Source organism: Xiphophorus couchianus, chromosome 8 (genome assembly GCF_001444195.1).
Source record: "Xiphophorus couchianus chromosome 8, X_couchianus-1.0, whole genome shotgun sequence".
NCBI classification, from domain to species: domain Eukaryota; kingdom Metazoa; phylum Chordata; class Actinopteri; order Cyprinodontiformes; family Poeciliidae; genus Xiphophorus; species Xiphophorus couchianus.
The window spans coordinates 17349673-17376635 of NC_040235.1; the positions used below are offsets into that span (position 1 = coordinate 17349673).

Consider the following 26963-nt stretch of genomic DNA (forward strand, 5'->3'; position numbering starts at 1 on the left):
TTTTGGCTCAAGTAGAAAATCCTTAGCTGAAAACCAACTCATAAAGCTTTTCCTTTCTGTTATGGGTATTATCACAGAGAGTTTAAAAAAAAAAAAAAAGCTTTCCTTACTCTGTCATCTGTCAGCTGGGTGCCAAAAATTCTTCAACGTATAATGCTAATAGATTTGACGCTTGACAATAAAGCTTTTTCTCTTTTTTTTCAATTTTTCTGAAAAAAAAACAAAAAAAAACATATTGAGTGCTTAGAATAAGTGGCACTCAAGGACCTAAAAGTGCTTTTTGACAAACCGCATTGGAGTAAAACTAGGAGGCGTGTGGATTAAAGAGAAGTCTCTGTGATTCTAGAACTGGTGTTAATATGTATGTAAACTTAACTACACAAATAGATCAATCATTGCTGTTAAAATCTGTCATTCCTTTCCCTCTAAGTGCCTGTCACTGCATGTGATTGTTTTTCTTGTGATTTCTGTTCTGATTGTGTCAGTGTTAAAAGGGACAGTGTGACGTAAAAATCAGCTTTTTGAACTTTACATCATCATCATCACTTGATTATTCTAAAATATGGCACTATGCAAAATTACATACTAATGAGTAAAAGTCGCTGCTTAAATTCTGCTACAGTCGGTGAGCCGAATGCAATTTTTTTACTTTCCAACATAGACCATCTTTGACAGTGACTTGCATAATATGCTCATTGGATAAACTCCTACAAATCAGAATGTGGTTCGGAATTAATAGGACAGGCAATGTTTTACACTGATTGCATACACCACACCTATGTATGGAATTTCAGTTCTGAAACCGAACAAACTGTTTTGTACTTAGGCCTGTCTTTGATCAGCGCTTTAAGGAAGACTTAGGAACACAATCACATTAGAACACGAACAGACATCTATAACCAGAAAATTGTACTGCAATCCCCGAGAGGGGATTCGGGAGCAAATCTATTCCAAACCCAGTGCCAATTAAAAAGTGCATTGGCATTCAATTCTTCAACAACCACAAACCATTTTCATACGTCATGTGTAACCATAGATCTCCTTTAATTTTAACAGGCTCCTGCCCTCTTATGTCCAACATCCTTGGAAAGCATGGGGATGTATTTGATTTGTTTACCTTGCAGATGAAGCTTGCTCTCAGGGCTCTGCAGGAGGATCGAGCTAACTGAGTCCAAATTGTCATAGCTGCTGCATCCCAGGGGCCCTGTCCGTGTCTCTGTCACCTGCAAGAGAATTAGGAGTTTAATGAAAGCCACATTACAAGGAAATGTAGGTGTAAGTGTCTGCCTACATATTACACCCAATGAGTAGAAACGCTTTCATCTTCAGCAGACATGCTGTCATCAGGTTATGTAGCATTTTTCTCACTTCCCTCTATGTTGCAGCAATGCATTTCAAGTCAAAAAAAGAAACGCTCACAAGACTACCCAGCCATTAACAATGTCAGCTCTTTATTACTGCTGTCAGCGAATAACATAACAGTTATTAGATGCTTTTTTCTTTTAGAGAGCCTTTCATACATGCTAATTACACTACATTCATACAAGTAAATTTGTACCCCATGGCCTGCACACAAAAGAGCTTTGATTGTGCAGTTTTACCATATAGTTTAAAGCTTCTACAACCAAAGGGATTTTTTAAACCACTCTTAATGCCTTCACCTACTCATTTCTAAAAAGAAGTCTCAATTGCGAATTTAAGTAACTGCTGATTTACACATAACATTCTTAATTCAGATGGCACAAATCTGATATTGGTCGCTGTGGCCAGAAACGCAAAAAAAAAAAAAAAAACAGGGCAGGAAAACAACCAATAAAACTACAAAAAACTGCCAATATATAGCATTAGTGATTTGTGCATGAATGGTATCCATTTTTTAGACTGACAAAATTCTGAAAATTAATTTAAAAAAAATAAATACTTGAGAAAATAGACAGGGAGAGATAACAGTAGACCCAGAAAAATAAATTTATTACTGACACAAATTCTGAATCAGAATAATATCTTTGTGTTGTAATAAGAATCATATTTTGTAAAAAATTAAGGTCACTTTTCAAAGAAAGTAAAAACAATAACAAACATCAAGAAACATCATATGTATCAGAAATTAATTTTGGGAAAGTCAGTCCCTTGTGATGCACAAAATCCTCCATTAAGGTGATTAAACTCGATATATCACAAGCCAAGCTCCCATTTTCCTTTATAAGGGTATGAAAATATGTGACAAAACATATCTTATGTGCTACTCACAGATAAGCAGCACAAAACTGCACTGCCCTAGACATGAACTCATACAGTCAGACTGAAGTAGAAACGTGACTGATGTTTGGTCTGTTATTGAATGTAACGCTTGTGTTCATAACTTAATATTTGAAAATAGTTGGTTGCCAGTACTCAAAATGATGCTGATGAGGGTAGAATGAATCAAACATTACAATGAATCAAACATTACGTATGCATATGTGGAAGCCCCAAATAATGAACTGGAAGACATTGTAAAGCTATTCTAATGTAAAAGCTATGATCCTGTGTAGGTTTAACTTTGACCCTTTTTATCACCATGGTGCAGGTAGTCACAATGGCCACTTTGGATAAAAAGAAGAAATTATGTTTGCATGAAAAACTATGGACAAGGATAAATTATTGTATTTTTTTTTTTCAATTATGACAGTGCTTTATTATGTTTGCCTTTACATAAAACACTAGTATAAAGGTTAATAATAACTTGCCAATACTTTTAGAAACGTCAGAAATATACAGCTATTTATTATTTAAAAGTGTTGATGGCTGAGTTGCAGTCATTGGGGGATTCCTTTATTTTTTATAACATCCATCAAAATAGACCAGAAAAGCCAACTTTATCTTCACCATCATCACAACATTTGACCTCAGTAACTTTAGTAAGCAGCTCTACACTCCGTGTGTGTGTGAGAGAGAATGAAAAGCAAGAGACAGGGAGGGAGGGAGAAGAGAGGGAGAGAAAAGAAAAAAGTAAGAGAGAGAGAAGCTGAAGTGGGATGCCATTTTTTCTGCCTTTATTGCTGATACTGTACCAGATGGTGGGCTGACAAGCAAGAAATTAGACAGATGTATATTTTACCCTTGACATCAGGCGATCAGGAGGAGGGATTGATGAGGAGGTGTGGATACAGTTGACAGACAGGGCCAAAACTCGCTCGGAGTAATATATAATTATAGTATTCAATCCATTTGGACTTGAATAAATCCTTCACCATTTTCTTTCTTATCTTTTTCCACATGAAACGGCAGAAATAAAGAAACTCAACATTTCACTCGATCACTTGTGATTTACTAAGAATAACTAAATGCAGGGTAAAGGATACACCACTAAACTTGGACTGGTAAGGATAGCTGCATTATTGCAATATAATATTTACTGTCATGCTGGATAAAAAAAATAAAAGCTGAATCTTTAATGAAAACCAATAGCATGTGGCTAAAATATTCTTAAAACAAATAAGTGTTGTCTGGTGCAAATGAAATATAGATAAGATGAAGAATGACATCAAAGTCTGACTGTTTCTTACAGAAGCTTTTGGTTTGATTATTTGCAAAGAATATTGCTGCAATGTTCTGCTTCCTGATCTTCTCTGCTATAGTTACTCTAAAATTATATTGTCTCAACACTTATAGAGACCAGCAAAAGGATTCACATCACTGCAACTCCAAAGTCTCTGCACTGGCTCCGTCTTTGTTTTGGAAATGATTTTCAGATTCCTTCAAATCTGACTTAATTTAGTTGTCTCATTTTTTTTAAAATTCCACTTCTAAGTTTGACTTTAAGTAGTACTTGAATTCCTGAAACATTGGGCATTATCTAAAGTTGAATGAAATGAAGAACAAAATATTCTCAAATCACAAGAGCACATTTTTTTTCATAACAAATCCTAGAAAATATAACTAATGTTTGAACTGTGAAACTTTACAATTTTATTAATGAAACTATCATTTCAGATTTGATGTTTCTTTTAAGTCTCATAATAGTTGGAACAGAGGCAACAAATGGCTGGAAAAGTATAAAAGGAGAACAAATAAACTAGTTAAGTTAACTCATATCAGGTATGCAGGAGAGTGGAATAACTAGCTAATGCATTTTATTATTAGTTACATACAGTCCTACACTACAGAGTGAAGTTCACTCAGTGAACAGCATCTACAGAGAAATTTCTTTGAGAATTTTCATTTTAAATTAAGCACAGACAAAGCCATCTTTACGGATTAAAGACTAGTGGTTGTAATCTGAATAACCGTAGGAGAACAGTGTGTGGCACTTGTCTTTTCCTTCCCTAGCACACGCTGTGCAGTGCATCAGATTATGAAAATGGAGTTAAACGCAATAAAAATAAAAGGAGCAATCAAAGGATTGAAGTGGGCCGAGTGGGACTTAAAGGATTTGGATTATTGAGCAGAACACAACAGTGGAATCCCACCAGGCTGGGAATGTATCACAGCACACAGTCAAAAATCACAGTTCTGGAACGTTCCCTTTAATTGTCATCTGCCATCAGGACTACCATCTAACTGGGTAAATAAGAGATAATGCACATGAGATCTAAAGTTTTCTTCAATATATCCAACTGTCTTTTTCCCAAAAGTCCACAATGTTAGAAAACTTTCTTCATTTATGCAAACTTTTCAGTCATAGAACAAAAAAAATATTCAAATAAACCCTCTGGGCACTTAGTGTCTATATTTGAATGGGAAAGAGCAAATGGATTACTTTGCTTACATCTATGACTATGTATCCCATATGGGCCATTGTTTCTGGTGCACTAGTTAATCAATTTGACCTCTAGCCCAATTACCAGTTGCATCCCTACATCTCACAATGCAGAAATTCTAAACATCAGAAAGTTACAGCAAAAATGAACATATTATACTTTAGGAGAAATTAGCCTGATTGACCAAATCTGTTTATCCATATAAGAAGTAACGAATAGCACATGATTTCTACATTACATCTTCTGCTACATTTCACAAAAACATACTAAGAGACATAGCCTCTATTAAAAGTTCAATTACAACTCTCTTTAGGATTTAAATGTTGAGATGTAAACTCAGAAGGTGAAATGTGAATGCAATGGCCGCCTAATGAGGCATGAACACAGAGCAGAATAAATGATTTGATGTAGTGTGGCATAGATATAAAATTACATTGTTCTAACACAGTAAGGAAACAAGGATAGACCTCTACTATATATATATTTGAGTGTAGGTGTGCAGTTTACGTACGTGCACCCTACACACGAACATATAGGAGTGAGAGAAATAATTTTTCTAACTTATTTTATTGGACATTACCCTTACCCTTGGTTGAATATGTACTGAATGTTCAGTGTGCAAAGACAAACAAACCAAACTAATTACAGCAGTATGCAAAAAAACTCATTATTTTTGCAAGTACCCATGTGCTTGTCATGGAAGTGGTATCTTCTTACTTGTGTTTTTAAAAATATCCTTCACAAGATGTGTTCTCTGAAACCAAGCCTCACATGACGCATTGTGTCTAAGTTGCAATTATACTTGAAAGACCCATAAGGATGAAAAACAAACTGATTTGTTATTGTACAATAACAAAGAGAAGGAATGAAGGCAATGAGATAGATGAGAGGGACTGGGACGAATATCATAAGGTTCAACTGTCTCCATTACACATCTCCTCTGCTGTGCCTCTCCTAATCTGCCCGTCACCTGCCATTTTCTTAATGACTTGCTATTTATGGCAACATAGAAAATGAAAAGGCTTGCTCTTCAGTAGTTCTCCTATCCTGGTCGTGGAAAACCTCTGAGGACATTTTTTCTCTTCAATAATTCATAAATAGTGCATTTGGCGCCGGTGTTCCTGCCAGTCTCACAAGGAGGTGGCGCTGTAGGGACGTAGAGGTAATGAGGATAAATTTTATGTAAATCAGATTTTTTACAAAGTTAATTGTTACAAAAAAAAAATTCTAATTACAACTGTGGTACATTCAAGTTTTAAAGCTAAAGCAGCACTGCACATTAAATATATTTAGATTTTCTTAGTACATAAAATTACAAATAAAATGCTTCAAACTTTGTAACTGTTTTTTTTTTTTTAGAAATCTGGGTCATACTGCATACATGTTACATATTTAACCTTGCATGAGATTCACTAGACTGGAGCATGAAATAAGAGATAAGATCATTGGCTGTGGTTGGCACACCACTACCATCCACAGCACTGCAGCATCATCAGGAAGTATGCATATTGATTGCTAGTGTAAATCTGCCCAGTGTGACTGTATGAATAGGTGACCTTGTGGTGGTTGCAGCAAGCATATCCTCCACTCATGTGGGGAAAGCACACTTATTTACTATCACACATCATGCATGAATGAAAACAACCGTACACAGTCAGCCGCACACTCACATACATGCTGACATGGTCATGAAAGCAAGCAGGCTCCCATGGACAAACAGCCCAGTTAATTCCTCATCATACTTTTTCCGGCATCATCATACATTCCTGCAGAAAAACACTCAGTCGTAAAATTGACATTTTCTTTCCATTACAACACTTCATTGAGTATCTTATTTCATTCCTAAATGACCCGACCCGCTGGAGTCCTAGCTTGAAGCATTCAAGTTCAGCCGCACAGAGACAACAACCATATGTCATTTATTTCTATCAGCAAGGGATGGTATTGTTCACAGCAGGAGAAGCTGCATCTTTCTACATACAATAAAAACGTGCCAAAATGAACAGAAAAATGTGTTTGGACTTTTCTTTAATAAGAGTTGAAATACAATATTTAAAGCAGTATATTGTATATCAATATGACCATTGTGTCAAAGGAGTTCTTTGACACTGTCTCTTTCAAACAGTGAAAGAGACAGTGAAAGTCTCTTTCTCACCCCACATGTATCCTGTTCTTTCTCTTTACACAGTAACCCCAGGCCAGTTTGAAAGCTGCTTGTTTGTCTGAGTATATGCAAGTTTGTGTGCATTAAAAAAAACAGAACAGACAAGGACGCAATCAAAGTGAAAAATATTATTTGTTTCCTTTCTTAGTAATATAATTATTATATAATGTGAGTAGTCTGTAGGAAACATTTTAAGTCTGAAATACTTGATTCATTAAGGTTGCTAATGTGCGCAGAGTCAGTCATCAAGTCAGTCCATTTATAGGAGGACAGCAAGATGTTATAGGGAGGACAGGATTTTTAGATAGCAGTCCACTTCTGCTGAAATCACATCTCAAACTTAGCACTCTGGACATTACTGGTCATTATATAATTTTATTCAATAATAAAATAAGTACTCCTTAGTCATCAATTTTTATATAAGAACTTGAAAATGTTATATAACGAGTTTTCATCATTTTAATTGCTGCAGCTTGCACGGTATGCTAAACCTGTTGGATACCAACAGCAAACAGATAACTGTTTGTATATCTTTTTGATAAAAAATATAGTGCTTGTAAATGAGGACAATTATTATGAGAGTCGGCACAGTTGCCTGATGTCATCAAAGACTGATTGTTGCATACCCCGCTGTCTGTCCTGATGTTCACATAGTTGTCTACTGCCTCATTAGTAGTCAAATAAAGACAATTAGTCATCTAAACCTGGCAGTCATTTTATTTTACAATACATTATTTAGATTTTGCTATGTAGGAATTATATTTGAATCATGCAATTCAACATTAGCATTTTGACTCATCTTTAACCTTTATTTTGTTTGGGATTGAAAACTTGGTGACTTCACTTGTACATTAAACAAAATTTTGACTGACCTCGTAATATTCAACCGTCATCTAAATATGCAGATTTTTGTATTCAAATAGTTTTTTATTACTATGAGGTAATATTTCAATTTTAAGGGTTGTGTTCTTAGTTGTAAGTCGAACATCATCAAACTTTACAAAAATAAAGGCTTAAAAACATTGGAACGAATGAAATCCATTTAATGTATTTAATGTTTTTCACTTAGTAAAATGTAAATATAAATACATTTTACAATAATATTCAAATTTATTGAAGACAATGGCAATCCATGTATAAATTTGAATAGAATATACAACAAAATAACCACTTCAAAAGGGACAATGCTGATGTTTTGGAATTTTTTTAAATAAGACTCTGCCCATATTTGAAAATAACACGCTGAAATCACTTTGGAGTTGCTTTGATTTTTAGACTTCTTAATGTAGCAACTGTACTGTTGAAGTTGTTCTGTAAATATGTGTAGCCCCAGATATTTTTGTACAAACAAGCGTACGTTTTTATGGTTGATTATGGTTACACTAATCAGCTCTAAATTATTACAATAAGAAAATATTTGACAAATCTTGCACACCATTGTACAGGAGTGGAGTAGAAACGGGTGGGCCCTGTCATATTGCATAACAAGGTAAGCATTATAGTCAACAAGTAGGCTTTCTTTCCATCATTATTTAGTTCTACCATCTGTCACTTAACATTTCATTTGCAGTGTATACTTCAGAAGCTCGGCTATCCAAAGTTGACCACAAAAGCTTTTATATTAAGCTGGCTTATTTTTATTCTTCAGATCAACCGCTAATACTTAAAACCAATAAAAGACATACAAACTCGTACAGATGAATTGACTTGTTAAACCAGTATCATCATACATTATATTATATTATATATTGTATTGTATTATGTTACACAGCTAAAAGCAGGTCTGGTCTTTAGTCCGACCAGTTTAGCAGAAAGACCTAATTGTTTTGACCCCACTTGTTTGGTTACTAGGCTACCACATGTTGCTACAAACAACCCCAACATATTGTCCAGTATTAACTGTGCTCATAAGGTTACCCATGCATTATAGTGAACAAAAATGCCCACAAAACAGCACAGGCTGCCTTTTGAACTGTTCGCTAATAACAAGCCAGATGGTCCTTCTCCCATGTTAATTTGACATAATTGCTGGTATCTAAACTGGCCTCAGGTCTAAAATTAATATTCATTGTAGATGTATTTTATAAAAGAAAGCCAATATATTTCAGTACAAGTTGCCAGCATGAACAATAGTGAATACTATTATAGAATTTAGTTAGAATTTTAGTTTTTATCATTTAAATCTTAAAACACATCTAAACTAGTGGTAGATCTGCCTTCAACTAACTTATTTGCAGACAGAAGATGTCTGAAACATTTTTATTGACCAATAGGTTTTCTTTATTTATTTTTCCTTTTCGACTGATTGGACGTTTGCACTCCAAAGCAGGTTTCACCGACATACCAAATCAATAGTGAAGGAGAAAAGGCCCTGTTCTCTGTGTTTATAGATCTGTGCTTTCTGATGGACTCTGCCTCCTCTGTACATTCTGATCATCGTCTGTCTGTTGCCAACGTGACTGGTGGGATGGTGTTGCCTTTGTTACAGTTCACGTATACTATTCATTATTCATTATCATTATTAAGTATTTGTTGTGTTCCACATTCCAGATGTATTTAAGCATAATGATACTGCATTCAAAAAGACCATTTAATTTCACTGTATAGATTATTGCAAAAAGAACTGAAAAGGAATAAAATAATGGTTGGCAGATAATATTGTTATTACAGTACAACACAAATATTACCTCTATTGCAAGTCTGAACCAGAGTCGTCTTGGAGTTTACATGATGTTTCTACAGTCACGTCTGCACACAGTCATGGACTTTTGCTACTTCTTTTGTTTGCTAGTGCACATTTTTCTGACATTCATAAAAAACCTTAGTTGAGCATCGTTTTCAAAAAACAAACAAACAAAAAAAATAAATAAAAAAGCTCATGTAGTTCTCTAAGCCAAAAAAAAAAAAGTCAGAAGGTAGATGTTCTCTCTGGGGAAGACCACCCCAGGTCTTCTGGGGTGCATCTGGAACAGAGTGTGACAAATGCCCTACTTTTTTCAACAAGCACACAACTTATGTGATGAGATTATGGTAGTTCATTCTCTTGATGGCAGTATTAGGATTAGGATACTAGATCCTGAGTGGCAAATCCTTGTCGCAGAACCAGTCACCTATCCTTAAGGTGAAACCCATAAACACCTGTTTTCTTGTCATCAAATAATTTGAAAGTCTGTCTATGCTGGTCTCAGATCAGTGTACCAATAATGTCTAAATCAAGCTGGCAGGAATTGAAGCAATTGATTAATTCCCCCCATGGTGATGGAACTTCAAGATAAATTCCCTTCTTTTACTGCTCAAGCTGCAATAAAAAGGATTTCACTATGCAATTAAAACAAACAATCTACGAGCTCTACAACAAAAACTACAGTGGCCTAACCAGACCATTTCAATGTAGAGATTGCTTTGTGTTGAGCTCTCAGTGAAATATACAGTAGATTATAGTTTTCAAATAGAGACCATTCTGCAGTGGGATCTTATTGGAATAAGACTGACAACTCTGTAGAAGCACACACACCTCCAAATTGCAAATAAGATGGTTGACTATAGGATTTGTTTTTCAGTATAGATATGATCTAGATGTAAAACTGTATTAATTGGCAGGGAAGGCTGATGTGAAGAACTGCAGTGTCAAAATTGCTTTCACACTGGATATAGGTTTTCTTGATGTGCCATATCTCAAACATGTTTGAATACTCATGGAGGTCCTGGAGACCCATGTTTGAAAGATACCCATCTTAAAGTAAAACCAATATTCTTCAACATTTTTACATGAACAGAAATGTTCCGTTATGTGTTTGAAGAAAAACACCTTTTAAATCCTCTGAAGGCTAAATATTTCCATGATAAGAACATAGAAAGTTTATCTCGTATAACATTTACTAACTTCCCCCTTCACTTCTCACTGATGCATTTTAAGGTCTATTCTGAGTGCAGGCAAGGCCCCATTTCTTCACATATGCTATAGCTCCATCAGTTTTGATGAACAGGCACAGAGTCCACTCTGCTTTGCAGTGACATGTGCGTCAGTGCGTGTGCCGCATCGAGGCTCTGTCTTCCCAACACCACTTGCCTTGCTTTCCCTAGAAACTGACTCAGCAGCAGTCGCTGTCAGGTCTGCTTAATTTTGTCATGCTTGACTTCCTGCTACCTGAAGTCTCATCTGCCAAAGCCCCTTAATCCACTTGTCACTCAAAACAACAAAAAGCTGGAAAGGTGCTCCCTAAATGAAGACAGGGTTGTTAAGCTTTGGTGGGGTGAGCATTGCGTGTACTTGCAATTGTTTTGCAGGTGTGCAAGCACAGATATGCGACAACGTCGATGAGAGGTTTTTTTTTGTTTTTTTTTACTTTTATTTTCAATTTCTGTTAAAATTTTGGTTATAATTAAAATTTTTGCACAAAATATAATTTATTGATGCAACTTTGTAAAATCCACTATAAAGTGTTTTCAATGATTATATGTTGTATAATATGGCAAACAGGCGTAATCCTTGGCATGTTTCAAATTTCTGTTAGTTCAGTTAGAAATTCTATCAATATTGAGATTACGTTTTCCTCTCATAAATTAATTTAATGTAATTTTCAAATACTAACAATTGACAAACATATGTTGTCAATCTGTAATTAATCAATTATATGTTGGTTGGGTTGCTTGTCCTGGAATGGGACATTACAAATATGCTCTAACTCTGATGCATTGTGGGAAAAATATATTAGTACTGCCCCATTTCCATGGATGGAGAAAAAAAAATTCCACAAGTTGGGCGTTTTTGTAAATACATGCAAAACTAAACAACTACGATCAGCAAAGCTTGAAATTAACAGCAGCCAGCTTTTTCTAGAGTAGGTGTCATTTAACTTTGGGCAGATGACACAATTCTACCTGCAGCTGTGTTGGCTGAGGCTGCTTTACTCTCCATACACACCTTCAGTAGTATTTTGGCTTTGCTTGATATAATCTTTTCTGTGTTGTCTCTCCTTCTTAGAAAGAAAATAAACAATTATGCTTATCTTCACTTTTATTCTCAACACAGTTTTCATGTCAAATTCTAAATGTGTTATTATGTTTAGTTCTCAAGATTTTATCCAGAAGAATGTTTTTTGTTGTTGTTCTTTTCTAGTATTAGAACAATTTAAATCAGAACATTACTGCTAGGTGGGTAAAGGGTAGAAAATAGGAAGATATATTTTCAGGTGTTGGATAACAAATGTAAATTGACCAGGCATGACATTATGACCAGTACAGTGAAAGTATTGATTATGTCTTTATTAAAGCATCTATTTGTAGGTAAGATATATAGGGCTGCATGTGAAGACCGTATCCTGGAACTGGCTAAGTATAAAGATCTGAACGGGTTTGACAAGCTATGATGACTCAAAAACTGGGTCAGACCAACTCCACAACTCAGGTCTTGAAGCATTGTCACAATAGCCATCTTTTAATACATAATATTATGTATTTCTAATATAAAAAAGGCATATATATGTATATACACACACACACATACATACACCGCTACTTGTTATGCCTCATACTGTACATGCTAGTTATGTATGAGGCTGAATAGATACAGACAAGTCATAGTCATAATATTATGCCTTATTGTCATCATTGCTATTATGCAGACTTGCTAATCAAGTTAACTGCCAAATATGAGAAGAAGTTATATACTCTCATGTTCACTTTAATGTTGTTCATGTATTTATTAATTATTTTTGTTTAAATGCATGTGTTTGTTTTAGCAATCTAACAGATTCAATGTCAAGGAAACATGGATCATAATAAGGTCACAGAAGACAAGGAATGTTATGACATTGCCATAACATCCCTAATTATTATACAAGAATATTAATATTAAAAGAAAGAAATGAATGTATGCTTGCAGTAGACCTTAAAAATGTAAGCTTGTCATTTTAATCTACAACTCTAAAAAAGTACGGTGCATAAAAGGTGCTTAAGTGTAGAATTATTTTTTTTATACTATTTAACACCCTCCTTCTTTGTGCAAATCAAGAATGACCAATTGGCTTAATTACTGAAACATGGTCAGAAAGGAGGGATCTTTCTAAAGGCCATTTGGTTGTGGTTGATAATATTGCTCAATGGTATTAATATTTAATTCCTCTAGTTTCTGGCTCCATTGCCTCAGTGTCTGCAGACAAATCAGTCAGTGAGTGACTTCACTGCTCAAAATGTTTCAAGCAGAAGTCCCACCTAAATACAAAATATGAATATTATAATGATAAAAGTAAATTAACCTGGTATTTAATCTCACCAATTCTGCTTTAGGAAGACAGAAGTACCACTGAATTAAAAATATGTAAACAAATGAAATTCTGAAATATTTAACTCTTTTACCATGGAAATGTTTGACACTTTTTTCTGTTTTTTTTTTTTTGGAGGGAGTTGAGGGGCCTCAGTTTAATTTATCATGTTCTGACAGCACAAGTAAGGTGTCAATTTGACTAATCTGACATATTTCTATGTCCTTGACCAGCAATCTGTTATAATTACCATTCATCAACTCAACCACAACAAATTATGCGGGTCAAAATAGTAATAGTAATAGTAATGAAATGTCTTACAGCAGGGGCCACATTAAAAAGGTTGTGGATCAGGTCGTATGAAACTTGCTTTTCAAAATGGCTTTTCCCTAGGTGTCATGAAACACAAGTTAGGATCATTACATTTTTATATTGTTTTTGCCATTTTTTTTATTCCTTTTTTGTGCAAATGTGCGTTATTAGGCTAATGAAAAAGCACTATGGCTAGTAAAAGCAAAATTTCCAATCTTGAACAAAAGTACCCTATGTAACTATGTTCTCAACATAATTCATACAAACAAATTATGTTTTTCTGTGAATTCTGTTTTTCAGTCATTGTATCATAATTGTATCATGTTAATGGTGCAGTTATGATGCAATGGTAAAAATATACATTGCATGGCATATTAATGGTAAAAATATACAAACCTTGATGGCATTTGTGGAGATCTGGATCTCATGCAACTTCCTCATTGTACCATCACGGTCAATAAAGTAGGATGATGCCAGCTGATGGAGGGCTTCCACATTCTGCGTAGCATTAACCAGCTTTCTGTCCAGCTTGTTCTTGGCCAGATACATGGTCAGAGCCTCTTCCCCTACAAGTAATAAATATTAATTTGATGAGTTCTATGCAGCTTTGATTTTTGTTAAAAGTTTGCTTATATAGCAAATGCGAAAGGATTGAAAACATTTCAATTTATTAAATGTTACCATGTCTATAACCTGCAAAAAGAGTTCTTAACACAATATATAAGTCTGAAATTAGAGTATCCAGGCAAGCAGTTTTATCTTGAGAAATTGGATGTCCCAGTTTTCCAGAAAGTCCCTATATTTGCTGTTTGTCTCCACCTGGCGCATTTTCATATACGTACCTGGATTTACGGCCATTGAAATTGCATTATTTTCAAGAAAAGAAAATTATTCTCACTTTGACACCACGGGGCTTTTCTACCGAATGTAAACCAATATCTTGATTTTTTTTTTCTTCTTCTTCCAACTAGTCATTAAGGCAGTAGACAAAGAGCAAATACACAAACACAATGTAAGAGAAGTGACTATGCGTATTCATTCAAGGCAAAAACAGTTTGAAAATGAGGTAATGTCAGAAAGGGATCTGCAGCATGTGGGATTATAAGCACATGGTTTATGTTCTGTGACTTGCAGAAAAGACTGCATCACCATCTTTATGATATTGCATCATGGGCTGTGCCAATCATTTACTGATGTGCTTGCACCAGTGTGACTAGTATTACGTATTAGCATGGTTAAATCACATTAATGAGCTCGAGTTGATATAATAAAGCTGTGGTGTGAAGTGCAGAAGATCATTTCTCTGTTTTGTTTTTCTCTCATTACTGCAATATATTTTTATTCCAACACATATGCTTCAAATCACAAAAATATCAGTGTAGAAAAAGGCATGAAGTCATAAAAATACACACTTTGCCACAAAGTACTTTGTTGTTCTCCCACAGTCTAATAAAACCAAATCAAACACCTAGGATAAGGCATCCATAATGAAAGAAAAAACAAAAGTTTTCATTGTTGTAACTGTCTATTGCATGTGTTGCAGATAACGGTCTGTGTTTCTGTTTTTGGTTTGTTCAACAAATGGGTGGTTGCATTTTGGGATCACCTTAGCCTGGTGTTCCCAGTATAAAAGCTTAGAGTGGGAATTTCTGAATCCTAACACACCAACCAACTGCTTTGTTTATTTTTCTCATGCAACACTTTACCCACCAGTGTTTGGCTCATGCCTGTACTTACATGCTACTGATTAACAGACTGGCACACTTCATGACATTATTTAGGTTTATTTAATTAAGTCAAAGTTAACAATCCTGTATCTATGACAACTATAACAATGATATATCAAATCATATAAAATGTTTTGTGAGACTCTGCCTTAAATATGAACTTCCATTTTTATCACAGTGAATGCAGTGAGGTCACATGAACAATGTGAAATAATTAATATATGGCATCACAAAAAATTATCTGTTATTCTATATCCATTTACATGACACAATGGGACAGTGCTCAACACCTCTTTGGTTACTCATATGTTTTACTCTTTGACCTTTAACATGTAAACAACAATTTAAACAAGATCAGACTGCCTTAAAATTACAGCAAGGCAAACCTTATGGCTGGGTCTTGTTCAACATTCTGTCACATAGGTTTTCTAAATAATTATTTAGCCCCAAGAAATGAATTGGAATTGGTCACTTAACTGCCTGTGACCGTGACTAAGGGCAAGTAACAGTCAGGGCAAATGTCTCACGCCTGGTTACAACCACTGAGGATATGAAGGCCAATTCTGATGATGCCATGCTCTCTCTCTCCCTCAGGGCTTTGCAAAGTTACTTACACACAGTTGACTTACACTACATAACAAGAGTAATGCTCCAATATAAAGTCTTTCATCTGCCATTTTGTATCTGTATTGCAACTTAGTGTGGCACTTACCTTATACCATAAAGGTTTTGTAGGTCATGCTGCTGAAACTGCAAGCTTATAACAAATTTAGCTTTAAAAATCATGTGAGTGCATCTTTCTGTAAGTAATACCTTGTTACATTATTACTCCGCACCTCAGAGACACTGTGCCAGAAACAATTAGTGCATGCAGAGCTTGTGTGTTTGTAGCTGAAAGGCATTTAAAGGCAATGCTCTTTCCTTTTTTTTTTTTTTTTTTTTACCTCAAATCAACAAAAGGTTGTATTTGTGTGTGCAGCAGCAGCATTAGCAAAGTATGCATCTTTTTTGTGGATCCACGTTAAGGTCAGTAACTGCCAGAGGAGGAAATGAGATTTTAAGGTAACCTGATGGCAAGGTAGGACTCTATTATCCGTAATTGGCACAAATCCTGTGGGTCATTTTAATGGGCAACATTAAATTATATTGCTTTATAATGTCACATCTAGGAAACAGGCTAATGAAATTACATTTTCTTAAACCACCAACGTGCACAAAGACTATACATACTGAGCACCAAATTGTCATCAAACTATTATCATGGAATACATTATTGCTGGTTTCAATTTATCAAATGAGAACAATTCCTTTTTTTTTCTTTTTTTTTCAGAAATACAAAAGTAAGGTAAAAACCTCACCACCAAAAATAATTCAGTATTTATTGGCAGTAATAGGATGTAAATAACATGATTTAATGTATAAACTTTACCGTAAACTGCTGAACTCTCGATTAAATACTTAACATACACTTCAGCACTTATTTGAACTGTACCTGATTTGTTACAGTCTCATATAACACATACTTTAAAAGTCTGGGTGTTATTTGCGTATAAATTATATAATGTTCAGTCCTGGTGTGTTAAAAAACAAACAAACAAAAACACTAAAATACTAACTGTTTTAAGGCATAATAAAGTAAAAGCATATTTTGAATCAATGTTAGATTACACACACGATTAAAGCCCTTATTCCATATTTGAACTATAGACTCTGACTTCAGTTGCCAAAATTAATTTTGATTGCAATTCTTTTGGCTTAGTACTGAAAAATGATAACTCTTTCATTAAAAAATTTATGATAATTGGCCCAGCTGCAGGGAGAACATTTACTTCAAAATTTACTAGAGAACAGGGTTCCCACTGGTGCACAAAGTGGGCCGGCACACACAAGTTTTAGATTTGAGCTAATTCTAATTAACACAGCTGTAACATCAGGCAGACTTAAGGCTCCCACATGCTTGTGCGTACTGTGCATATTCTGTAAGCCGGGTGGACTCTGCACATCAACAAGAAATGTTAATAAATATTAAAGGCAGCCCAATAGATTTAACTAACTAAAAAGGAGGAATAAATAAGTGCACATTTTCCTTTCAAAATTAACTTAAATGGGTAGCATTATGTATGTATTTCACATATGCCACACTGGTAGGATTATTCTCAGGAACTGATAGAGTTTGAAGCAGAAATTCCAAATTTTATCAAAATAAATCAAAAGAGTCAACATAAAACAATTTACCATTAAGTCTAGTAATTCCATGCAGCCCAATAAATCATGAATTTAAACTAGTAGCCTGAGAACAAGAAGACATGTAACAGAGCAACAGTGTGAGCCTGATGAACAGACAAACTACCGATGGAATAACAAAAGACAGGGCAATAGACAGAAACACACACAGGGGCTGGCAAGACACACTAAACAATTAAACCCCAACAGGCAGGGACAGGCACAAACCAAAGTTGAACAATGTGTAAAAGCTGAACCCGACCTACTCTCAAAGGAGAAATATTTATAAAAAAAATAAAAGAGAGAGAGAGAAAGAAACACTTGAATACCACCAAAATCAAGGAGCGTATATGGATGTACCAGAACAAGCAAAACTAAAATTCCCAAGCTACTAACTTTGGCAAAATGAGGCATACAGCATAAGAAATAAACTACCTAAATTAAGTTCTAACTGAGGGGTTTAAAAACTAATTTGCATAGCTCCTAAAAAAATTAACCCTTAAGCCAACCTCATTTCAATTTATTCCTTAGTTTAATTAGGCGGGGACTAGTATTGGACGTCAACAAATAAACACTTCAAAGTTTGTAGCCATGGCTAGTTTGCAATAGTTGTCCACTGTTATTTGGTGTAGAGTGCTCTGCGGCTTTTCCTTTCCTACCTTTCTTTGACTCTGCATCTCATCTTTAAAGTGGCCAAAATAAATTTATAAGTATATTGGCATAAAGGTCAATCTCTTAAAAAACGCCCTTTTTGTTTTCATAGGACCAAAATCCAACAGAAAATGTAAGAGCATGTTTCTTAACTGCAATTGTTAACAAATGAGTTGTGCTATGTAGGAAGAGTTTGTTTAAACAAGATATCAGCCTCAGCATCACTAAATGATCAGCTTAACGCTTTCCAATATACATTTGAAGCTTTGTGTTCTATAAGCAGCATTCATTGAAAATCAGTTACCTCTTTTGTGGTGCAATGTCCAAAAATCATGAATCCACTGAAGCAAAAGAACTTCAGTGGAATTTATGAAACGCTTTAAGCAAAACAACAGATCAAAAACTTCCATATTGAGACTGCCATATTGAAATCCTAGAAAATGGAATAATAAGTACAAGAAAGAACAACACACCAGATGAAGCCATTAATATTGAAGACTCCTTCACCTACAACTTGTCCACTTCTCACAAAAGTCACAAGAAAATAGCATTTTCTTTTTTCCATAGTCCTTCACTCCAATAAAGAATGATTGATTTGGTTACATGACAATGCAGCTATCACAAAGGTATATCCAAATTAGATAATATTGAGCTAAGCAAGCAAAACATAATTTTTTTAGTGGCAAAGTAAGGGAAAATGATGACAGCTTTGTAGCTTTCTAGAAATTGGTTCCAGATTAGAGGATCATCAAAACCAAATGTTGCTTCTCCATGTTTAGTTCTCATTCTGGGGATGCAGAGTAGACTAGAACCTGAAGACCTGAGTGGTCTGGAAGGTTGATACAATTGTGACAGGTTTTTTAATATGTTTTGGTGTCAAGTCATTTACTGATTTATAAGCTAGCAAGAGAATGTCTCGTCTCTGAACCATAGGGAACCAGTGCAGAGAAGAGTAACTGATTTAGCTCCGGATTGTTAGTACCAAATCATATAATGTCAAACAAAATACACTTCCGATATGAACCACAACAATATGTGTTCTAGAATTCCTTGGCATTAGGAAAATTGTAAAAAGAAGCTGGGGCCCTAAATTGGTAGTTTGTTATCTGCAACAAGTCATGCTTAGAATAGGTTCCGTTTGGACAAGTTGTAAAAACCTAAATAACTGTAGACTGGTTGTAAATGATATCTAAAGAAAAAGTAACAGCAGTGTAAAGATCAATATCACAGCTATAGCACCAACTGTCACAAGGTTTTCATAAGGAAGTTGCTTTAGGACAGGACATTGACCGTCAGAACATTTCTGTCATTCTTTAAATTGAGATTATGCAGAAAGCTTTTTGCTGCAGGTAGGACACTGTTAGGCCATAATTAAACATGCCTATGGCTTATGCAATATATTGCTCCTCAGGCTTTAACAAATTGCTCGTGTTCAAGCTATTTAAACAGAGGCGTGCTTGTAGTGGACTTCATGGAATTCAAAAGTAAAGTAATTCAGAGAGTTTTATTGTTCTTTTTTTCTGCTTTGGAAACTGGATATACAATATTAGGTTGAAACATCATCTGACACTGAAGTGCAAATAGGTGTTCAGTGGAGAAATACCAGAGCCATAATGCACCACAGGGCTAAAACTTGAGAATAATTTTAAAAATACCTAAATTATTATGGTTTTCTTTTCAACCACAGCATCCTTTTTCATATTCTTGTATTGCATCTTTTATGTGTTTCCTGTCTCTCTTTACATTTAACCTCTGGCTCGTCTCCTCTGCCTCTGGATTGTTGCCATGTTCCCTTTAACCTTGGGGCCTTTTGTTTCAAGTTATGTGTCAGCACACTTTTATCTCAGCCTTTACAGATGCTCAATAAAGGACACCGCTATACAAAACAAAAATGCACATGCAGGATGAACGATAAAGTTAGAGGAGGCTATTCTCTCTTTAACAACCTGCACTTTGTGGTCTCATGAGTCACATAATTGAAGGGGAAGAAATGAATTGTCCTTCTCCAGGGTAACTTAAAAGTTGATTGGTCAGTTGTCAAGAACCCCATTAGAAGTCCTCCTTCCTTTGAAGTAAATAGAAATGAATGCATCCTTTTTATTCTTAATTTGCTTTCATGCTTTTTTATTTACATAGGAAATAATAAAGAAAATAATTAATTATGGTGCATAGAGTAGTATATTTATAAATTCAATGGTCACACTACCATCTTAATTCCAGTAGCCCTAAAGAGATAACTAAATTCAAAATCTCATTAAAGCATGTTTTAGAGCTATTCAAATGTGATTTCAGGTCAGTCATTTTTCATCTTTTGGACATTTTGGAAACGTATAATGAAAGCAGATGTACCTTGAGGTCATTTAAATAATGCAAGAGGACCATAAAAAACAAATGCTGCATTACCCAGAATGGTAAAAAAAAAAATGCATGTGAATGAACAGTTGTACCTGTAACTAACTGTTTGGTGCTGCACTTGGTGATTTTGGGGGGTTTTCTTGAGTACTCTGGTTTCCTACCATGTTTCATAGTTATTCTTCAGTATGCCTAACTATGAGTGTATCCTTAAATTGTTGATGAATTGGCAACCCATGTAGGATGTACTCCACACCTTCTCTTGACATCTACTGATGTGCAGCCTTCTTGCAACTCCGAACAGGACTAAGCTGTTATGGAATGGATTGATAGCCCTCCTCTGCTTCAGTACCCTGTTAATACCCATGTGCAGTTAGTTGAAACGGTTTAGTTAGATTAGTCTATTATTAACTATTCTACATCCCTCAGTGATTGACACAATTTCTACTGCTCCATAGCAGTAGGCCAGGGCCAGATCAAATGTTCAAAACAGAATCAAATATATTTTCCTTCAATCTCCTGTTGCTGAATCTTATCTTAGAACAACCTGTTCTGTTCACAGTGAATGTTTTGGCAAATGACTGTTTGAACAGTTTTACTGGCAACTGAAGAGCAACACAACAGTTCCAAGAAAAGTAATCATACTTCCACTCCAAAACAGAAAAAGATTACCAAAAATGGCACAACTCAGATATAGAGTGGTAAACAAAACAAAACAAAAAACCTAAATCAGATAACCTGTTGCATCAAATAACCCAGACAGAAAAAGATAAAAACAATACATATGCTTTTTTCAGGATGCAGAAAAAATGGTGTTTCATTTGAACACATTCCACTCTTTCCAAACAATATCAGCTTTTATCTGCACAGTCTTAGTTGAACAGTTTCCCTACTGTTTGTAATTTTCTTTCAATTCAAAATATTTTATTTCTCCCAAAAGGAAATTAAATATTGTCATAACTTATATAATCCGAATATCTTCAAAGAGTCATTGTGGATGGTGATGCTATGGGTAGGCAGGATTACTGGTAACGGACAACCTTGCACCAAATCTAAAGAGGCCGCAGACTGCTATATGACAACAACATGATTGTCATGACATGCTCAATACAGAATAGAAACACCATTTCACAGTAACACACTCTGGGTGACATAATTAATTGTTACCAAGCACTGCTAATTTACTTCATTTTGTTTTGCCACTCCTCTTTAAATCTCAGTGTAGCAGTATGATTAGAAAGGCAGAGAGATGGTAGAATGGGGGAACATAATCTTTTCCTATTATGACTGATGAAATACTGTAGTTGGTTTGAACTTCCTGTTCTCTGTTATTTGGTCCTGACCTGCATCCAGGAGAGGCCCATTTTCAACTCCTTTGAGATCATATTTCTGGTATTATTTGAGCATTTGAGATGCTAATCAGCTGCTACCAGTTGTACAAATAATAGCGTATTGCCAGGTTATACATCATAACAACTCGGTGAAAGTAAAAAAAAAAAAAAAAAATATGTATGAGCAAAACTCTTTTCAGCTGCAAAACATCCAAACCCAGAGAGAACAATCTCTTTCTCAGCAAATCACACAAAAATGGGAAGCAAACACAAAATAGTGATGAACCTTGTCAAGAGTGACTGGTGTACCAAAACTATTCTCAAGCCAGTATCAACAACTCATCCAAGAGGAGGTAACAAAGAACCCATAACAACATCTAAAGCACTGCAGACCCCATGTCCTTCAATTAAGAAAAGTATTTATGATCCAATAAAAAGAAAAAGCAGGCCCAAATGCTATTCATGTGAAAATCATCTGACCTAAAATAATTTAAAAAATGGTCTAAAGCTGCTCTGTTGCTTCATGCTTCATGAACAGGGCTACTTTTCATAGCTGATGGGTAAAAGAAATATGTTCGATACTGGAAAATCCTGAAGAAAACATTCACCCATCAGCTTATGATTTTAAGCTTAAATGTATTTAAGTTATTAAAAACATGATTGAGTCAAAGTTTTTTGTCAATTTAGATTTAGATGTGTGGTGAGACCTGAAAAAGACATTCTTGTTTAAAAACGGTTCAGTGTGGCTGAGTTATAACAATAACACAAAGAGGGATGAGTCAAAATTAATTTGAAGTGGGAAAAGGAACTGACTTTGCAAGCAATTAAGGGCATTTTAGTTTTTAGGATGGTACAATCAATTAGATATAGGGGACAGTTACATTTTCAGATAGAGCTAAGTTAGTTTGGAAAGATTTGTTTTTGTCTGACAATCAAAATTTCATAAGGTTTAGAAACATGTACATATTATTATGAAATGAAAAAGTGAAGAACTCTGTAAGTAGGCAAAGAGTTTTTACAGCACTATGAGTGTATGTCTTTTAGTCCAACAAGCTGATCATGTGAAAGTTGTATAAGCTTCTGCAGCATTTACGAGCATCTCAGATTGGATTGTTGAGAAATGTGACAGTTTTTTTTAACTACTGACATTACATGTCATAGCATTTTTATCCCGTTTAGATACAAGTAAAACTACAAATATAAGTGTGATATCAAACTGAAGCTCCTAACTATGCAAATATCATAGTGTATTAATGTCAAGTAAGTCCCCATTGAAACGAGTCTTCAAGAGAAAAAGGTTGCTGCTTTTTCTGAGCACTGACAGTATATTTCGAAGACCTTTGGGGGGATAATTATCATAACTTCCTAAAGCAATTTTACCTTTTGAAACATTTTATCTTCCATATACCATATGTGAGTTCTATTCAAATGAGCCATCAAGGGATGTGTTTTCAAATGCAACATTTTACTGCAGTCTGTGCACAGTGTATGTGGCATACTTTGCTTTGTGTAGAGATAATAATATTTAAATTTTACAATAAAATGCATACTGAGCAGGTTAAACTTAGTCCTAAAACTGAACCTGAAATGCACGTAAACATGTTGACATATAAATGATTAAAACTTCTCTCACAGCAATTGAGGACAAAGATCTGCAGTACATTATGTGCACTTACAGCTGAATCAGAACCATTCTGTTTTTGTCATTTAAAATAATGGAGTCCTTCAACAGCCAGGCCTCTATATAAATGGTTGAGGTTATAGCTTTTAAAAAAGTGTGAAGGGTACATTTGCATTCATCTTAAGCTGTGAGGAATACATTTTTTCCAAGTCTGCCCCTCGTACATTTAAAATAAGTTTTTCACTTCAAGGCATAGAAATGTTGTTTTGCTTTGGATTTATTTTATTTTATTTTATTTTTGAGTTTCCTACAGAGACCAAGTGAAGGAAAACACAAATGTTCACTTAACTTTAAGAAGACACAAGTAAAGTTGTACATAATTGGAAGATCATTCTAAGAGTTATTTCTTTGCAGAAATGTATACAACCACTGGTTATAAATGACCATGGTCCATCCAAACACAATAATTAATAACATTTTACTGATTGAACAGCTTTATCAAGATTGTGAGTGATTCTTTTTTGTATGCGTGTGTTTTCAGAACTGTACTAGCATCATTTGTACTCAAAAAGCTACTTTCTCGTCACAAGTCATAGGCGATACCTTTCTTAGCTAAACAAATAGATAAAAACAATGTTGGCAATATCACAATGTCACAGGAATGGGCAACAATAAAACACATGTCATTGTGTCTTCAAGCACTATACCTGGCATGCCAATGATGTAAGTGACCATTCTGAAAGACACTTAAATGATTTATCCTGATCTGATGAGAGTAGTTAAAAGATACATATTGAAATAGGGGTAAATGAGTAATATATGACTTAATACATTTTAAACAGATTGTTAAATCTTGCCCTAATTGACTGCTACAATACAGTTAACCCTCACTATATCATGGTTCACCTTTCACGGTCTCGCTGCTTCACAGATTTGCATTGTGCATTGTGTTCTGCATTCTGATTGGCTAAACAGTCTCTCCGCTTCTTCTCTACCTGTGGGTCGATAACGTTGCAGTTTAATATGTACACATACGTAAAACAGCTTGCCAAATTTAAGTTTGCAAATTCTCTTGCAATTTCAAGTTTCTCTAAAACCCATAATATTGACAAAACGTTCTGCACCAACAAAGGCCCTTGCGGTCGGGCCCAAAAGTCAAAGATCCTAAAAAGAGCGACAACAACTACCGATAACTATGTTCTTCTCTCAAAAAAAAAACAGACCTGCACCGTGGGCTTTAGAAGAAAAAAACGCTACAGAGCGGATGCAGCAGCTCAGTCAGAAGAGCAGTGAAATACACGTAACTCACTATTTGTCCTACTGTACTTTGTATTTTTTTTTTCATAATCATTTTTCATTTTCTCACATTCTAATCCAATTACTCGGGTCACGGTGGGGCGGTGCTGATCTCCGCAATTTGAAGCCTTCAGTTCGTATTGATGATTAAAATTATTATTTTACAGTACAGTAGTCATTTGTAAAAAAAAAAAAAAACAAAAAACAAAAAAACATTTATACAGTACTTTTATTTGTTAAACAAATGCTTTGGGCCTGTAAAAAGGTTTTGTTCTTTGGTTTCAATGTATTATGGAGTATTTCATTGTATAATAATTGCAAAAAAAAACAAAGGTTACTACTTCACGGATTTCGCCAATCGCGAGTTCTTTTTGGAACGTAACCCCCGCGATAAACAAGGGTTCACTGTATATTAATATTTTTTTTCACAAGCCGGTATTTTGTTAATTGTGACAGCAGCAAAATGAAGTCAAAGTGATGTTTAATTCCAAATATTGGCAGATGTGATGGTATAAAAAAACTTATCAATTTTACTTTAGTTATTTTACCTTTTTACATTTTGTCTCTCTTTTTTGAGTGTGTTCCTTAAGATTTTACTTTTAAATTGTTGGGAGTTTTTTGTATACTATATTAACACTACTTGTCTTCTATCACATCTAATAAGTCATTCTCCTCAAAACCATCTTTAGCAAGAATAAGACTCTAAGATACTTTTTATATATGTATGTATTACAGTAAGAAAAATAGTGCATGAAGTATTCTGAATATTTGCAGAAAGGCATTGATTTTGCAATTTAGACCCAATATATATTTTACACAGTCTAACAGTCTATCCTATATACAATTACACAATGCAGACAGAGCTTAAAAAAGAGAGTGGTTTATCTTGATAATCACATCTTTTAAATGCAGTTGCCAAAGTAATTGCTGTTAGCTGCCTTCATGCATCATCCTCAGAGCCCAAGATAAGATAAGAGATTAAATTTAGCCTTGGATAACTGAGATGCTTAACTTTTGTATCAAAATAAAACTATGCCCATCTATCAAAAGAATTTATTGTATTCCACATTGATCCAGCTATTGGCATACTTGCCAACATGCCTGAACAGGTAGGATTTGGAAACTAAACTGTTTATTTCATGACAAGGTAAAATTTTGCTGTTGGTCTATAAAGCAATAAATGTTCGTACACTGAAATACATTTCTCAGTTTCTTGTCAAATGTGTTTCATGTGGTCTCATCAGGCTTTAAAAACCATGCTTATGAAGTGGTTTCAGAACCGGACCTTTTGGGACAGCATTTTATTTCTATCCTCCTCTGCTCTGGGACAAACTCCCTCAAACTCTAACATATTCAGAAACAGTTAGTTGCTGAATTGAAACTGAAAACATTATTCTTTTTCTGCATTTTTTTTCTCACTTATTAACTATTTGACTGGTCACTGATAAGTGATGAAGCATAACAAGATTATATTACATTTCAACACTTATTTCTGTCTATGTAATGCTTTTAGAATCTTTTTCGTTTTACAAATATTATACATTAATTTAAATAAATCACTACGTATTGATATATGCATGATTAGTTGCTAGTGCTTAAATTATAATGAACTTCATTGTTCATATAAATATATTTTGTATTTCTTTAATTTAATTATTTATTTCAAACTGTTATTTTAAAATTAAATAAAACAAGTAACCAATGGGACAATAGAAAGGATGTGCATAACCAAGAACAAAATAATTAGCTTACCACTAATTTTCTGTTTTAAAAGAAAATTAAATAAAATTAAATAAAATAAAATCTTATTTAATCACCCCATTTTATGCATAGTGCATTCAGATGATTTTGGTTATTGATGAATAATATAAAAATAAAGCTAGAACTGACTTTTCAACACAATAATAAATAGCTACTAATTTTATATTTCTTTGTATATCAATTACAATGTAAAACACCTTGAGCCTCAGTTTTTATGAATTCCTTGAAAATGTTAGAAAGCCAGCGGTGTTAGAATACAATGTGGTGCAGCACTATGCCGTCTTTTGTGTCCCAGCCTTTTGTGAACTAGAATGATTCATAGGTCAATTTTAAGTGGCTTAAACAAAATTGCTAAAAATATGTACAGGGGCTTGAGAACATGGGGAAAAAACAGCTAGAGTTGCTAGTAGGACTGTATACTGCAGACAGATGCCAGATACTATGCTGCCCAAGAAAAACAAAAAAAGTACGTAGTATATGTATATATATATATATATATATATATATATTTTTTTTTTTT

General features: G+C 34.6%; 1 protein-coding gene across 1 annotated transcript in view; it reads right to left on the bottom strand.

Annotated features, from left to right (window-relative positions):
- brinp1 (bone morphogenetic protein/retinoic acid inducible neural-specific 1) overlaps window positions 1–26963 on the bottom strand; it is a 121132-nt gene that overhangs the window by 33466 nt on the left and 60703 nt on the right. Inside the window, exons 4-5 of the mRNA XM_028026237.1 lie at window positions 13878–14047; window positions 1118–1223 (exon numbers count right to left, since the gene is read on the bottom strand). Of these exons, the coding sequence (XP_027882038.1) occupies window positions 1118–1223; window positions 13878–14047 (276 nt within the window). The remainder of the gene's footprint in view (window positions 1–1117; window positions 1224–13877; window positions 14048–26963) is intronic.